The sequence below is a fragment of the Lethenteron reissneri genome, chromosome 67 (assembly GCF_015708825.2).
Source record: "Lethenteron reissneri isolate LAM-NWPU_2019-01 chromosome 67, ASM1570882v1, whole genome shotgun sequence".
NCBI classification, from domain to species: Eukaryota; Metazoa; Chordata; class Hyperoartia; order Petromyzontiformes; family Petromyzontidae; genus Lethenteron; species Lethenteron reissneri.
Window position 1 is genome coordinate 13709 of NC_083845.1, and position 14920 is coordinate 28628.

Sequence of the window (14920 nt, forward strand, 5' to 3'; positions counted from 1 at the left end):
TGATGTTCCACCCTCACCGCAAGGCCACCCTGCTCACACGCGCCTGGCTGGTGAGGAGCGGGGAGGGGGGTGAGGGTGAGGGGTGAGGGGTGAGGGTGATGTTCCACCCTCACCGCAAGGCCACCCTGCTCACACGCGCCTGGCTGGTGAGGAGCGGGGAGGGGGGTGAGGGTGAGGGGTGAGGGAGGGGGGTGAGGGAGGGGGTGAGGGGGGGGGTGAGGGAGGGGGTGAGGGAGGGGGGGGAGGGGGTAGAGGGTGAGGGAGGGGGGGTGAGGGAGGGGGGGTGAGGAGGAGGGGGGGTGAGGAGGAGGGGGTGTGAGGGGGGCACACACGGCCATTGTGGACCCGTGTGTGTGTGTCTGTGTGTATCTGTGTGTCACTGTGTGTGTGTGTGTCACTGTGTGTGTGTGTATCTGTGTGTGTCACTGTGTGTGTGTATCTGTGTGTGTCACTGTGTGTGTCACTGTGTGTGTCACTGTGTGTCACTGTGTGTCACTGTGTGTGTGTCACTGTGTGTGTGTGTGTCACTGTGTGTGTGGTGTAGGCGCTGGTGAGGCTGTTCTCCGTGTGTGTCACTGCGTGTGTGTGTGTGTGTGACTGTGTGTCACTGTGTGTGTGTGTGACTGTGACTGTATGTGTGTGACTGTGTGTGTTACTGTATGTGTGTGTGTGTGTCACTGTGTCACTGTGTGTGTGTGTCACTGTGTGTGACTGTGTGTGTGTCACTCTGTGTGTGTGACTATGACTGTATGTATGTATGTGTGTGACTGTGTGTGTGGTGTAGGTGCTGGTGAGGCTGTTCTCTGTGTGTGTGTGTGTCACTGTGTGACTGTATGTATGTGTGTGTCACTGTGTGTGTGTCACTGTGTGTGTGTTACTGTGTGACTATGTATGTGTGTGTCACTGTGTGTGTGTGTGTGGTGTAGGTTCTGGTGAGGCTGTGAACCTGTGTGTGTCACTGTGTGTGTGTGTGTCACTGTGTGTGTGATGTAGGCGCTGGTGAAGCTGTTCTCTGTGTGTGTATCTATCTGTGTGTGTGTGACTGTGTGTATGTGTGTGTATGTATGTGTGGTGTAGGTGCTGGTGAGGCTGTTCTCTGTGTGTGTATCTATCTGTGTGTGTATGACTGACTGTGTGACTGTGTGTGTGTATGACTGACTGTATGACTGTGTGTGTGTATGACTGACTGTGTGACTGTGTGTGTGACTGTGTGTTTATAACTGTGTGTGACTGTGTAGGTGCTGGTGCGGCTGTTCTCTGGCAGGAGGCCGCTGCTCTTCTCCTTCCAGGCCTCCCTGCCGCGCCTGCCGGTGCCAGCCCTGCACAGCACCGTCACGCGGGTACCACCTACACCCCTACACCCCGCTACACCCCTACACACCCCTACACACCTACACCCTACACACACCTACACACACTACACCCTACACACACCCCTACACACCCCTACACAGCCCTGCACAGCACCGTCACGCGGGTAACACACACACACCTACACCCCGCTACACCCTACACACACACACCTACACACACCCTACACCCCTACACACCCCTACATCCTACACCCCCTACACACCGCTACACACCCCCTACACACCCCCTACACACCCCTACATCCTACACACCGTCACACGAGTAACACCACCACCACACCCCACTACACCACCCTACAACCCCCCCTACACACCCCCCCTACACACCCCCTACACCCCCTACACACCCCCTACACACACCCCTACACCCCCCTACTCCCTCTCCCCGCGTGTCTCTCTCCCCGCGTGTCCCTCTCCCCGTGTGTCTCTCTCCCCGTGTGTGTCTCTCTCCCCGTGTGTCTCTCTCCCCGTGTGTGTCTCTCTCCCCGTGTGTCTCTCTCACCGTGTGTCTCTCTCCCCGTGTCTTTCTCCCCGTGTGTCTCCCTGTGTCTCTCCCCCCGTGTGTCTCTCTCCCCGTGTGTGTCTCTCTCCCCGTGTGTCTCTCTCTCCCCGTGTGTCTCTCTCTCCCCGTGTCTCTCTCACCGTGTGTCTCTCTCCCCGTGTGTCTCCCTGTGTCTCTCTCACCGTGTGTCTCTCTCCCCGTGTGTCTCTCTCCCCGTGTGTGTCTCTCTCCCCGTGTGTCTCTCTCTCCCCGTGTGTCTCTCTCTCCCCGTGTCTCTCTCACCGTGTGTCTCTCTCCCCGTGTGTCTCCCTGTGTCTCTCTCACCGTGTGTCTCTCTCCCCGTGTGTCTCTCTCCCCGTGTGTGTCTCTCTCCCCGTGTGTCTCTCCCCCCGTGTGTCTCTCCCAGTGCCTGGAGTCGATGAGGCCCCTCATGAATGAAGACTCTTTCTCCCAGCTTGAGTGTCTCTCCCCGTGTGTGTCTCCCTGTCTCTCTCACCGTGTGTCTCTCTCCCCGTGTGTCTGTCTCCCCGTGTGTCTCTCTCCCCGTGTGTCTCTCTCTCCGTGTCTCTCCCAGTGCCTGGAGTCGATGAGGCCCCTCATGAACGAAGACTCTTTCTCCCAGCTTGAGTCTCTCCCCGTGTCTCTCCCCGTGTGTCTCTCTCACCGTGTTTCTCTCCCCGTGTGTTTCTCTCTCCCCGTGCGTCTCTCTCTCCGTGTCTCTCCCTGTGTCTCTCTCACCGCGTGTGTCTCTCTCCGTGTGTGTCTCTCACCGCGTGTCTCTCTCACCGCGTGTCTCTCTCATCGCGTCTCTCTCACCGCGTGTCTCTCACCGCGTGTCTCTCTCCCCGTGTCTCTCTCCCCGTGTCTCTCTCCGTGTGTCTCTCTCCGTGTGTCTCTCTCCCCGTGTCTCCCTCCCCGTGTGTCTCTCACCGCGTGTCTCTCTCACCGTGTGTCTCTCTCACCGTGTGTGCGTCTGCCTCTCCCAGTGCCTGGAGTCGATGAGGCCCCTCATGAACGAAGACTCTTTCTCCCAGCTTGAGTCTCTCTCTCGGGACTTTGAGTCCGGACTCGGACGGAGACTCCAGCGGTACCTCGTCCTCAAGTCCTGGTGGGCGAGCAACTACGTGAGACTCGCACGGGGGAGACACGGGGGGGGAGACACGGGGGAGACACGGGGGGGGGAGACACGGGGAGACACACGGGGGAGACACGGGGGAGACACGGGGGAGACACGGGGGAGACACATGGGGGAGACACGGGGAAGACACGGGGAAGACACGGGGGGAGACACGGGGGGAGACGCATGGGGGAGACATGGGGGAGACATGGGGGAGACATGGAGACACGTCGACACAAACATGGAGACACGGAGGTGAAGGCATGAGGGCGTGTGGGTGGGTGACTACATGGGTGGCTATGTGTGTGGGTGACTCTGTGGGTGACTCGGTGTGTGGGTGACTCGGTGTGTGGGTGACTCTGTGGGTGACTCTGTGGGTGACTGTGTGGGTGACTGTGTGGGTGACTGTGTGGGTGACTGTGTGGGTGACTGTGTGGGTGACTCTGTGGGTGACTGTGTGGGTGATTTTGTGGGTGACTGTGGGTGCAGGTGAGTGATTGGTGGGAGGAGTATATTTACCTGCGGTCGAGGGAGCCCCTGATGGTCAACAGCAACTACTACGCCATGGTGAACCATCTCCACCACCACCACCATCACCATCGTCACCATCCATCACCGCCTCCACCATCACCACCACCATCACCACCATCAGCAACTACTACGCCATGGTGAACCAGCGTCACCACCATCACCACCATCGTCACCATCCATCACCGCCTCCACCATCACCACCACCATCACCACCATCACCACCATCAGCAACTACTACGCCATGGTGAACCAGCGTCACCACCACCATCACCATCGTCACCATCCATCACCGCCTCCACCATCACCACCACCATCACCACCATCAGCAACTACTACGCCATGGTGAACCAGCGTCACCACCATCACCATTATCATCACCACCACCAGCACCAGCACCACTATCATTACTACCATCACCACCATGATCATCGTCATTAGCATCACCATCACCTCCACCACCACCATCACGACCATCACCGCCATCGCCACCACAATTGCCCATCACCATCATCACCCTCATCATCCCCACCACCGTCACCACCATCACCACCACCATCGTCACCACCAAAGTCACCACCATCGTCACCACCACCATCACCACCACCACCACTAACGTCACCACCATCGTCACCACCACCATCACCACCACCACCACCGTCACCACCACTATCACCACCACCATCACCACCACTATCACCACCACCATCACCACCACTATCACCACCACCATCACCACCACTATCACCACCACTATCACCACCACCATCACCACCACTATCACCACCACCATCACCACCACTATCACCACCACTATCACCAGCACCATCATCATCGTCATTAGCATCAACACCACCGTCACCATCACCACCACTATCACCAGCACCACTATCATTACCACCACCATCATCATCGTCATTAGCATCACCATCACCTCCACCACACCACCATCACCACCACAATTGCCCATCACCACCATCCCCACCACCATCCCCACCACCGTCACCACCATCGTCACCATCACCACCACCATCGTCACCACCAAAGTCACCACCATCGTCACCACCACCATCACCACCACCACCACTAACGTCACCACCATCGTCACCGTCACCACCAAAGTCACCACCATCGTCACCACCACCATCACCACCACCACCACTAACGTCACCACCATCGTCACCACCACCACCACCACCGTCACCACCACCACCGTCACCACCATCGTCACCACCACCATCACCACCACCACCACCGTCACCACCACCACCGTCACCACCGTCACCGTCACCACCACCACCGTCACCACCGTCACCGTCACCACCACCACCGTCACCACCACCACCGTCACCACCATCACCACCACCACCACCACCACCACCGTCACCACCACCGTCACCACCATCGCCAGCCCCACCCGTGCGCATGCTGCGGGCTGGCGGAGTGCGGAGCGCGAGGATTTCCGTCGGAGCGGACCCACACGTGCCCCACCCCCCCCCCCCCCCCCCCCAGGACTTCCTGTACGTGACGCCCACGCACGTGCAGGCGGCACGCGCCGGGAACTTGCTGCACGCTGTCATGCTGTACCGGCGTCGGCTCGACCGCGGGGACATCAAACCCGTAGGATGCACCGCCAACAACACCAACAACAACACCACCACCACTCAACAACACCATCACCAACACGTACACCACCAACAACACCACCACCAACAACACACCACCACCACACGTACACCACCACCACCACGTACACCACCACATACACCACCACCACGTACACCACCACATACACCACCAACACCAACACCACCACCACCAACAACACCACCATGTTCATCGCCACCACCACCACATACACCACCACCACCACGTACACCACCACATACACCACCACCACCACGTACACCACCACATACACCACCACCACCACATACACCACCACCACCACCTACACCACCACCACCACCTACACCACCACGTACACCACCACATACACCACCACATACACCACCTCCACGTACACCACCACCACATACACCACCACCACATACACCACCTCCACGTACACCACCACCACATACACCACCACCACATACACCACCACCACCACCTACACCAACACCACGTACATGCGTGTCTCCGTGTCTCCTCTCCCCGTGTCTCTCTCTCCCCGTGTCTCTGTCTCCATGTCTCCTCTCCCCGTGTCTCTCTCTCCCCGTGTCTCTCTCACCGTGTCTCTCTCTCCCCGTGTCTCTCTCACCGTGTCTCTCTCACCGTGTCTCTCTCTCCCCGTGTCTCTCTCACGTGTCTCTCTCACCGTGTCTCTCTCACCGTGTCTCTCTCACCGTGTCTCTCTCACCGTGTCTCTCTCTCCCCGTGTCTCTCTCTCCCCGTGTCTCTGTCTCCGTGTCTCCTCTCCCCGTGTCTCTCTCTCCCCGTGTCTCTCTCACCGTGTCTCTCTCTCCCCGTGTCTCTCTCACCGTGTCTCTCTCACCGTGTCTCTCTCTCCCCGTGTCTCTCTCACCGTGTCTCTCTCACCCCGTGTCTCTCTCACCGTGTCTCTCTCCCCATGTCTCGTCTCCCCGTGTCTCAGCTCATGTTGCAAGGCGCCGTGCCCATGTGCTCTGCCCAGTATGAGAGGATGTTCAACACAACCAGAATCCCTGGAGTGGAAACAGGTGAGCCGCTCACCCACTCGCACGCCCACTCACCCACTCGCTCGCCCACTCACTCGCTCACCCACTCACTCGCTCGCCCACCCACCCGCTCACCAACATACTCGCTCACCAACCAACCCACTCGCTCGCTCACTCACCCGTTCGCTCACGCACTCACCCACTCGCTCACCCACCCGCTCGCTCACCCACTCGCTCACCCACCCACTCGCTCACCCACCCACTCGCTCACCCACCCACTCGCTCACCCACCTACCCGCTCACCCACCCACCGCTCACCCACCCACCCTCTCGCTCACCCACCCACCTGCTCGCTCACCAACTCGCTCGCTCACCAACTCGCTCGCTCACCCACCCACCCACCCCCTCACCCACCCCCTCACCCACCCCCTCCCCCACCCCCCTCACCCCCTCACCCTCTCCTCACCAGACACGATCCATCACCTGCGTGACAGCCGCCACGTGTGTGCTGCACCCACCCACCCGCTCACCCACTCACCTGCTCACCCACCCGCTCACCCCCTCCTCACCCACCCGCTCACCCACCCACTCACTCGCTCGCCCACCCACTCGCTCACGCACTCGCTCACTCACCAACCCGTTCGCCCGCTCACCTACCCGCTCGCTCACCCACCTGCTTGCTCACCCACCCACTTGCTCACCCACCCACCCACCCACTCACTCACCCACCCTCTCACCCGCTCAGCCACCCACCCGCTCATCCACCCACCTGCTCGCTCACCAACTCACTCACTCGCTCAGCCACCCACCCGCTCATCCACCCACCCGCTCACTCACCCACCCACTCGCTCACCCGCTCACCCACCCACTTGCTCACCCACCCACTCGCTCACCCACCCACTTGCTCACCCACCCACCCGCTCACCCACCCGCTCCCCCACCCCCCTCACCCCCTCACCCACCCCCTCACCAGACACGATCCAGCACCTGCGTGACAGCCGCCACGTGTGTGTGCTGCACGCCGGCCGCTACTTCCGCTTGCGCCTGTACCACGACGGGCGCCTGCTGGGCGCGCGCGAGCTGCAGCAGCAGGTGCAGGCCATCCTGGACGACCGCTCACAGCCTCGCCCCGGGGAGAGGCACCTCGCCGCACTCACCGCGGGCCCACGGTGAGGTGGTGGTGAGCGTGGTGAGGTGGTGGTGAGGTGGTGGTGGTGGTGAGGTGGTGGTGGTGGTGAGCGTGGTGGGGTGGTGGTGATGGCCATCCTGGACGACCGCTCACAGCCTCGCCCCGGGGAGAGGCACCTCGCCGCACTCACCGCGGGCCCACGGTGAGGTGGTGGTGAGCGTGGTGGTGAGCGTGGTGGGGTGGTGGTGGTGGTGTGGTGGTGAGGTGGTGGTAGCAGTGGTGGCGGTAGTGAGGTGGTGGTGAGGTGGTGGTGGTGAGGCGGTAGTGAGGTGGTGTTGAGGTGGTGGTGGTGGTGAGCGTGGTGAGGTGGTGGTGAGGTGGTGGTGGTGGTGAGGTGGTGGTGGTGGTGAGCGTGGTGGGGTGGTGGTGTGGTGGTGATGGCCATCCTGGACGACCGCTCACAGCCTCGCCCCGGGGAGAGGCACCTCGCCGCCCTCACCGCGGGCCCACGGTGAGGTGGTGAGGTGGTGGTGAGCGTGGTGAGGTGGTGGTGAGGTGGTGGTGAGGTGGTGGTGGTGAGCGTGGTGAGGTGGTGGTGAGGTGGTGGTGAGGTGGTGGTGGTGAGCGTGGTGAGGTGGTGGTGAGGTGGTGGTAGCAGTGGTGGCGGTGAGGTGGTGGTGGTGGTGAGGTGGTAGTGGTGGTGTTGTGGTGGTGGTGGTGAGGTGGTGGTGTTGTTAAGGTGGTGGCGGTGGTGGTTGTGAGGTGGTGGTGTTGAGGTGGTGGTGGCGGTGAGTTGGTGGTTTTGAGTTGGTGGTGGTGAGGAGATTGGGGGGGCGGAGGGGTCTAGATGGGGACATGTTGGTTAGTAGCAGGAGACTCCTTGAGACTCCGAGTCTCCTTGAGACTCACTCCTTGAAACTCCTGGAGACTCCTGGAGACTCCTGGAGACTCCTGGAGACTCCTGGAGACTCCTTGAGACTCCTGGAGACTCAGCGAGTCTCCTGGAGACTCCTGGAGACTCAGCGAAACTCCACGAGTCTCCTTGAGACTCCTTGAGACTCACTCCTTGAGACTCACTCCTCGAGACTCCTTGAGACTCACTCCTCGAGACTCCTTGAGACTCACTCCTCGAGACTCCTTGAGACTCAGCGAGTCTCCTGGAGACTCCTCGAAACTCCTTGAGATTCCCTGAAACTCCTAGAGACTCCTTGAAACTCCTCGAGTCTCCTTGAGACTCCTGGAGACTCAGCGAAACTCCACGAGTCTCCTTGAGACTCCTTGAGACTCACTCCTTGAGACTCACTCCTTGAGACTCACTCCTTGAGACTCCCCCACCGTGCCCCCCCCCCCCGCCCCCCCCCCCCCCTCAGCACGGCGTGGGCGCGAGCGCGCGAGTCGCTCCTGCGCTCGTCCCCGCGTTCGCGGGCGGCGCTGGAGGCGGTGGAGCGCGGAGCGTTCTTCCTGTCGCTCGACACGGAGTCGCACGGCTACCAGCCGCACGAGGACGAGGGGGCGGGGGGAGCGTCGCCCTCCTCGCTCGACCGCTACGCCAAGAGCCTGCTGCACGGCAACTGTGACGACCGGTGAGTTGGCTCGCCCCGCCCCGCCCTGCTCCGCTCGCTCGCTCGCTGAGTCACTCGCTCGCTCGCTCACTTGCCCGCTCGATCATGAATTGAGTCGCTCGCTCACGAATTGAGTCACTCGCTCGCTCACGAATTGAGTCACCCACCCGCTCGCTCACGAATTGAGTCACTCGCTCGCTCACGAATTGAGTCACCCACCCGCTCGCCCGCTTGCCCGCTCGCTCACGAATTGAGTCACCCGCTCGCTCACGAATTGAGTCACTCGCTCGCTCACCCGCTTGCCCGCTCTATCACGAATTGAGTCACCCGCTCACTCGCTCACGAATTGAGTCACTCGCTCGCTCACGAATTGAGTCACCCACCCGCTCGCTCACGAATTGAGTCACTCGCTCGCTCACGAATTGAGTCACCCACCCGCTCGCCCGCTTGCCCGCTCGCTCACGAATTGAGTCACCCGCTCGCTCACGAATTGAGTCACTCACTCGCTCACGAATTGAGTCACTCGCTCGCTCACGAATTGAGTCACTCGCTCGCTCACCCGCTTGCCCGCTCTATCACGAATTGAGTCACCCGCTCACTCGCTCTTGTAACTCAATTCTAACCCACTTCCCAATGTGGTATTGACTGCAAACTTCGTATACCCCTCCCCCCGTGACTCTGTGAGTGAGTGTGTGACTCACCCCCGTGTCTCTGTGGGTGAGTGAGTGTGTCACCCCCGTGTCTCTGTGGGTGAGTGTGAGTGAGTGTGTTACTCACCCCCCACTCACCCCCCACTCACCCTTCCCCCGTGTCTCTGTGGGTGAGTGAGTGAGTGAGTGTGTCACCCCCGTGTCTCTGTGGGTGAGTGTGAGTGAGTGTCACCCCCCCCCTCACCCTCCCCCCGTGTCTCTGTGGGTGAGTGAGTGTGTCACCCCCCCTCACCCTCCCCCCGTGTCTCTGTGGGTGAGTGTGAGTGAGTGTCACCCCCCCTCACCCTCCCCCCGTGTCTCTGTGGGTGAGTGTGAGTGAGTGTCACCCCCCCTCACCCCCCCCCCGTGTCTCTGTGGGTGAGTGTGAGTGAGTGTCACCCCCCCCTCACCCTCCCCCCGTGTCTCTGTGGGTGAGTGTGAGTGAGTGTCACCCCCCCTCACCCTCCCCCCGTGTCTCTGTGGGTGAGTGTGAGTGAGTGTCACCCCCCCCCTCACCCTCCCCCCGTGTCTCTGTGGGGGAGTGAGTGTCACCCCCCTCACCCTCCCCCCGTGTCTCTGTGGGTGAGTGAGTGTGTCACCCACCCCCGTGTCTCTGTGAGTGAGTGAGTGTGTGAATGTTTCTGTGGGTGAGTGAGTGAGTGTGTCACCCTCCCCCGTGTCTCTGTGGGTGAGTGTGAGTGAGTGTCACCCCCCCCCTCACCCTCCCCCCGTGTCTCTGTGGGTGAGTGTGAGTGAGTGTCACCCCCCCTCACCCTCCCCCCGTGTCTCTGTGGGTGAGTGAGTGTGTCACCCACCCCCGTGTCTCTGTGAGTGAGTGAGTGTGTGAATGTTTCTGTGGGTAAGTGAGTGAGTGTGTCACCCTCCCCCGTGTCTCTGTGGGTGAGTGAGTGAGTGACTCACCCCCTCGCTCACCCTCCATCGCTGCAGCTGGTTTGACAAGTCGTTCACCCTCGTGGTCTACGCCTCCCCCCGTGTCTCTGTGGGTGAGTGAGTGTGTCACCCCGTGTCTCTGTGGGTGAGTGAGTGTGTGTGTCACCCCGTGTCTCTGTGGGTGAGTGAGTGTATGTGTGTGTCACCCCGTGTCTCTGTGGGTGAGTGAGTGTGTGTGTCACCCCGTGTCTTTGTGGGTGAGTGAGTGAGTGTGTGAATGTCTCCGTGAGTGAGTGAATGTCTCTGTGGGTGGGTGAGTGAGTGACTCACCCCCTCGCTCACCCTCCATCGCTGCAGCTGGTTCGACAAGTCGTTCACCCTCGTGGTCTACGCCAACGGCAAGATGGGGCTCAACGCGGAACACTCGTGGGCTGACGCCCCTATCGTGGGGCACCTGTGGGAGGTGAGCACTGTACACGTGCACTGTACGCGCGCACTGTACGCACACGCACTGTACGCGCGTACAGTGCAGGGTTCTCTCGTTATTCGCGACGGGGGAAACGCCCCCACCGTGGGACACCTGTGGGAGGTGAGCACTGTACGCGCGCACTGTACGCGCGCACTGTACGCGTGCACTGTACGCGTGCACTGTACGTGTGCACTGTACGTGCGCACTGTACGTGTGCACTGTACGTACGCACTGTACGCGCGAATGGGAATTGTTGCGGATGACGACGTTGGCTGTAGGGGAAACTCTGTCCTTGGCCTCTCATGGCTGTGTCACCTCTCCATGGCTGAGTCTCTTGTCACGTTCTCGTGACTGTGTGTGAGTAGGTAAGTGAGTGTGTGGGTGGGTGGGTGAGTGTGTGGGTGGTTGAGTGTGTGTATCTGTAGGTGTGTGTATCTGTGTATCTGTGTGTGAGTGAGTGGGATGTTGAGTATCTGTGTGTTTGTGTGAGTGTGGGTGAGTGTGTGTATCTGTGTGTCTATGTATCTGTGTGTCTGTGTGTGTGTGTATCTGTGTGTGTGTGTATCTATGTATCTGTGTGTGTGTGTATCTATGTATCTGTGTGTGTGTGTGTATCTATGTATCTATGTGTGTGTGTGTATCTATGTATCTGTGTGTGTGTGTATCTATGTATCTGTGTGTGTGTGTATCTATGTATCTGTGTGTGTGTGTGTATCTATGTATCTATGGGTGTACAGGTGGTGATGGCGACCGACTGCTTCACGCTGGGCTACACGGTGTATCTGTGTGTGTGTGTGTATCTGTGTGTGTGTGTATCTGTGTGTATGAGTGTGTATCTGTGTATCTATGTATCTGTGTGTGTGTGTATCTATGTATCTGTGTGTGTATCTATGTATCTGTGTGTGTGTGTGTATCTATCTATCTGTGTGTGTGTGTGTATATGGGTGTACAGGTGGTGATGGCGACCGACTGCTTCACGCTGGGCTACACGGTGGACGGGCAGTGCCTGGGCAGCCCCAACCCGCGGCTGCCTCCACCCCAGCGGCTGCACTGGGACATCCCTGAGGAGGTGGGGGGGGGAGGGGGGAGGGGAGGGGGGAGGGGGGAGGGGAGGGGGAGGGGGAGGGGGGAGGGGAGGGGGAGGGGGAGGGGGGAGGGGAGGGGAGGGGAGGATGATGGTGGTGATTGTAGTGGTGGTGGTGATGGTGGTGGTGGTGATGGTAGTGGTGGTGGTGGTTGTTGCTGTCTTGATGATGATGGTGGTGATGATGATTGCTGTGATGATGATGGTGATGGTGGTGATGGTGGTGGTGATGGTGGTGGTGATGGTGGTGGTTGCTGTGTTGATGATGATGATGGTGGTGGTGATGGTGGTGGTGATGGTGGTGGTTGCTGTGTTGATGATGATGATGGTGGTGGTGGTGATGGTACTGCTGGTGACGGTTGTAACGATGGTGACGATGGTGATGATGGTGACGATGGTAACGATGGTACTGCTGGTGACGATGGTGACGATGGTACTGATGGTGACGGTGGTGACGGTGGTGACGGTGGTGACGGTGGCGACGGTGGCGACGATGGTGACGGTGGTGACGATGGTGACGATGGTGACGATGGTGACGATGGTGACGATGGTGACGGTGGTGACGGTGGTGACGGTGGTGACGGTGGTGACGATGGTGACGATGGTGACGATGGTGACGATGGTGACGATGGTGACGATGGTGACGATGGTGACGATGGTGACGTTGGTGACGGTGGTGACGGTGGTGACGGTGGTGACGATGGTGACGATGGTGACGATGGTGACGATGGTGACGGTGGTGACGATGGTGACGATGGTGACGATGGTGACGGTGGTGACGGTGGTGACGGTGGTGACGGTGGCGACGGTGGTGACGATGGTGACGATGGTGACGATGGCGGTGAATGGTACTGCTGGTGACGATGGTGACGATGGCGCTGGGTGTGATGATGACGATGGCGACGATGGTGACGATGGCGCTGCGTGCGCTGCCTCAGTGCGAGCTGGAGGTGGAGCGCTCGCTGGCGCTCGCCCGCACGCTGGCGGACGACGTCGACTTCCACTCCTTCGCCTTCGAGTCGTTCGGCAAGGGGCTGATCAAGCGCTGTCGCTCGTCCCCCGACGCCTTCCTACAGCTCGCCCTGCAGCTCGCCCACTACAGGGTGACTCGCTCGCTGCTCACTCGCTCGCTCACTCACTCACTCGCTACTCACACACTCACTCGCTACTCACTCGCTCGCTCACTCGCTACTCACTCGCTCGCTCACTCGCTACTCACTCGCTCGCTCGCTCGCTACTCACTCACTGACTCACTCGCTTGCTACTCACTCGCTCGCTCACTCGCTACTCACACACTCGCTCGCTACTCACTCACTCACTCGCTACTCACTCGCTCGCTCACTCACTCGCTCGCTCGCTCGCTACTCACTCACTGACTCACTCGCTTGCTACTCACTCGCTCGCTCACTCGCTACTCACTCGCTCACTCGCTCGCTACTCACACACTCGCTCGCTACTCACTCACTCACTCGCTACTCACTCACTCACTCGCTCGCTCACTCGCTCGCTACTCACTCACTGACTCACTCGCTTGCTACTCACTCGCTCACTCGCTCGCTACTCACTCACTGACTCACTCGCTCGCTACTCACTCGCTCGCTCACTCGCTACTCACTCGCTCGCTCACTCGCTACTCACTCGCTCACTCGCTCGCTACTCACTCACTGACTCACTCGCTTGCTACTCACTCGCTCGCTCACTCGCTACTCACACACTCGCTCGCTACTCACTCACTCACTCGCTACTCACTCGCTCGCTCACTCACTCGCTCGCTCGCTCGCTACTCACTCACTGACTCACTCGCTTGCTACTCACTCGCTCGCTCACTCGCTACTCACTCGCTTACTCGCTCGCTACTCACACACTCGCTCGCTACTCACTCACTCACTCGCTACTCACTCACTCACTCGCTCGCTCACTCGCTCGCTACTCACTCACTGACTCACTCGCTTGCTACTCACTCGCTCACTCGCTCGCTACTCGCTCACTCGCTCGCTACTCACTCACTCGCTCGCTCACTCGCTCGCTACTCACTCACTGACTCACTCGCTTGCTACTCACTCACTGACTCACTCGCTCACTCGCTCGCTACTCACTCACTCGCTACTCACTCGCTCGCTACTCACTCACTGACTCACTCGCTTGCTACTCACTCACTGACTCACTCGCTCACTCGCTCGCTACTCACTCACTCGCTACTCACTCGCTCGCTACTCACTCGCTACTCACTCACTCGCTACTCACTCACTCATTCGCTACTCACTCTCCACTCGCTCGCTCACTCGCTCGCTACTCACTCACTCGCTACTCACTCACTCACTCGCTACTCACTCACTCGCTACTCACTCACTCACTCTCCACTCACTCACTCGCTCGCTACTCACTCACTCTCCACTCACTCACTCGCCACTCACTCACTCACTCGCTACTCACTCACTCGCTCTCCACTCACTCACCACTCACTCACTCGACGCCTTCCTGCAGCTCGCCCTACAGCTCGCCCACTACAGGCTGACTCACTCACTCGCTACTCACTCACTCACTCGCTCGCTACTCACTCACTCACTCGCTACTCACTCACTCGCATGCTCGCTACTCACTCACTCACTCACTCGCTCGCTACTCACTCACTCACTACTCACTCACCACTCACTCACCACTCACTCCCTCACTCATACTCACCTACTCACCCACTCATCACTACACTCACCTCACTCACTCACTCACCACTCACCACCCTCACTCACCACCTCAACTCACTCCACTCACCTAATCCACCTACTCACTCACTCACTAACCTCACTCACTCACTCCCCCCACCACTCACTCACCCCACACACTCACCTCACCCACCCTCACTCACCCACACACAACTCACCCCACACTCAACCAATACCACTCACTCACCCAACCTCACTCACTCACCCACCACTCACT

At 59.7% G+C, this 14920-nt stretch overlaps 1 protein-coding gene across 1 annotated transcript; it reads left to right on the forward strand.

The window, feature by feature from the left end:
- The first annotated feature begins 98 nt into the window (after window positions 1-98).
- LOC133360078 (carnitine O-palmitoyltransferase 1, liver isoform-like) lies at window positions 99-14498 on the forward strand. Its single transcript, XM_061578671.1, has 12 exons — window positions 99-146; window positions 1239-1340; window positions 2862-2999; window positions 3482-3559; window positions 5033-5140; window positions 6117-6201; window positions 7133-7328; window positions 8659-8871; window positions 10788-10893; window positions 11852-11968; window positions 12922-13201; window positions 14494-14498. Exons 1-12 carry the CDS (start codon window positions 99-101, stop codon window positions 14496-14498), a joined length of 1476 nt encoding a protein of 491 aa, XP_061434655.1.
- Window positions 14499-14920: the final 422 nt, after the last annotated feature.

Bases quoted from the DNA above. Each gene is read 5' to 3' on its own strand.
- LOC133360078 (XM_061578671.1), top strand. From the start codon at position 99: ATGTTCCACCCTCACCGCAAGGCCACCCTGCTCACACGCGCCTGGCTG. The intron at 3,000-3,481 runs GTGAGACTCGCA...CTGTGGGTGCAG, and splicing joins CCTGGTGGGCGAGCAACTAC to GTGAGTGATTGGTGGGAGGA. The intron at 5,141-6,116 runs GTAGGATGCACC...CCCGTGTCTCAG, and splicing joins ACCGCGGGGACATCAAACCC to CTCATGTTGCAAGGCGCCGT.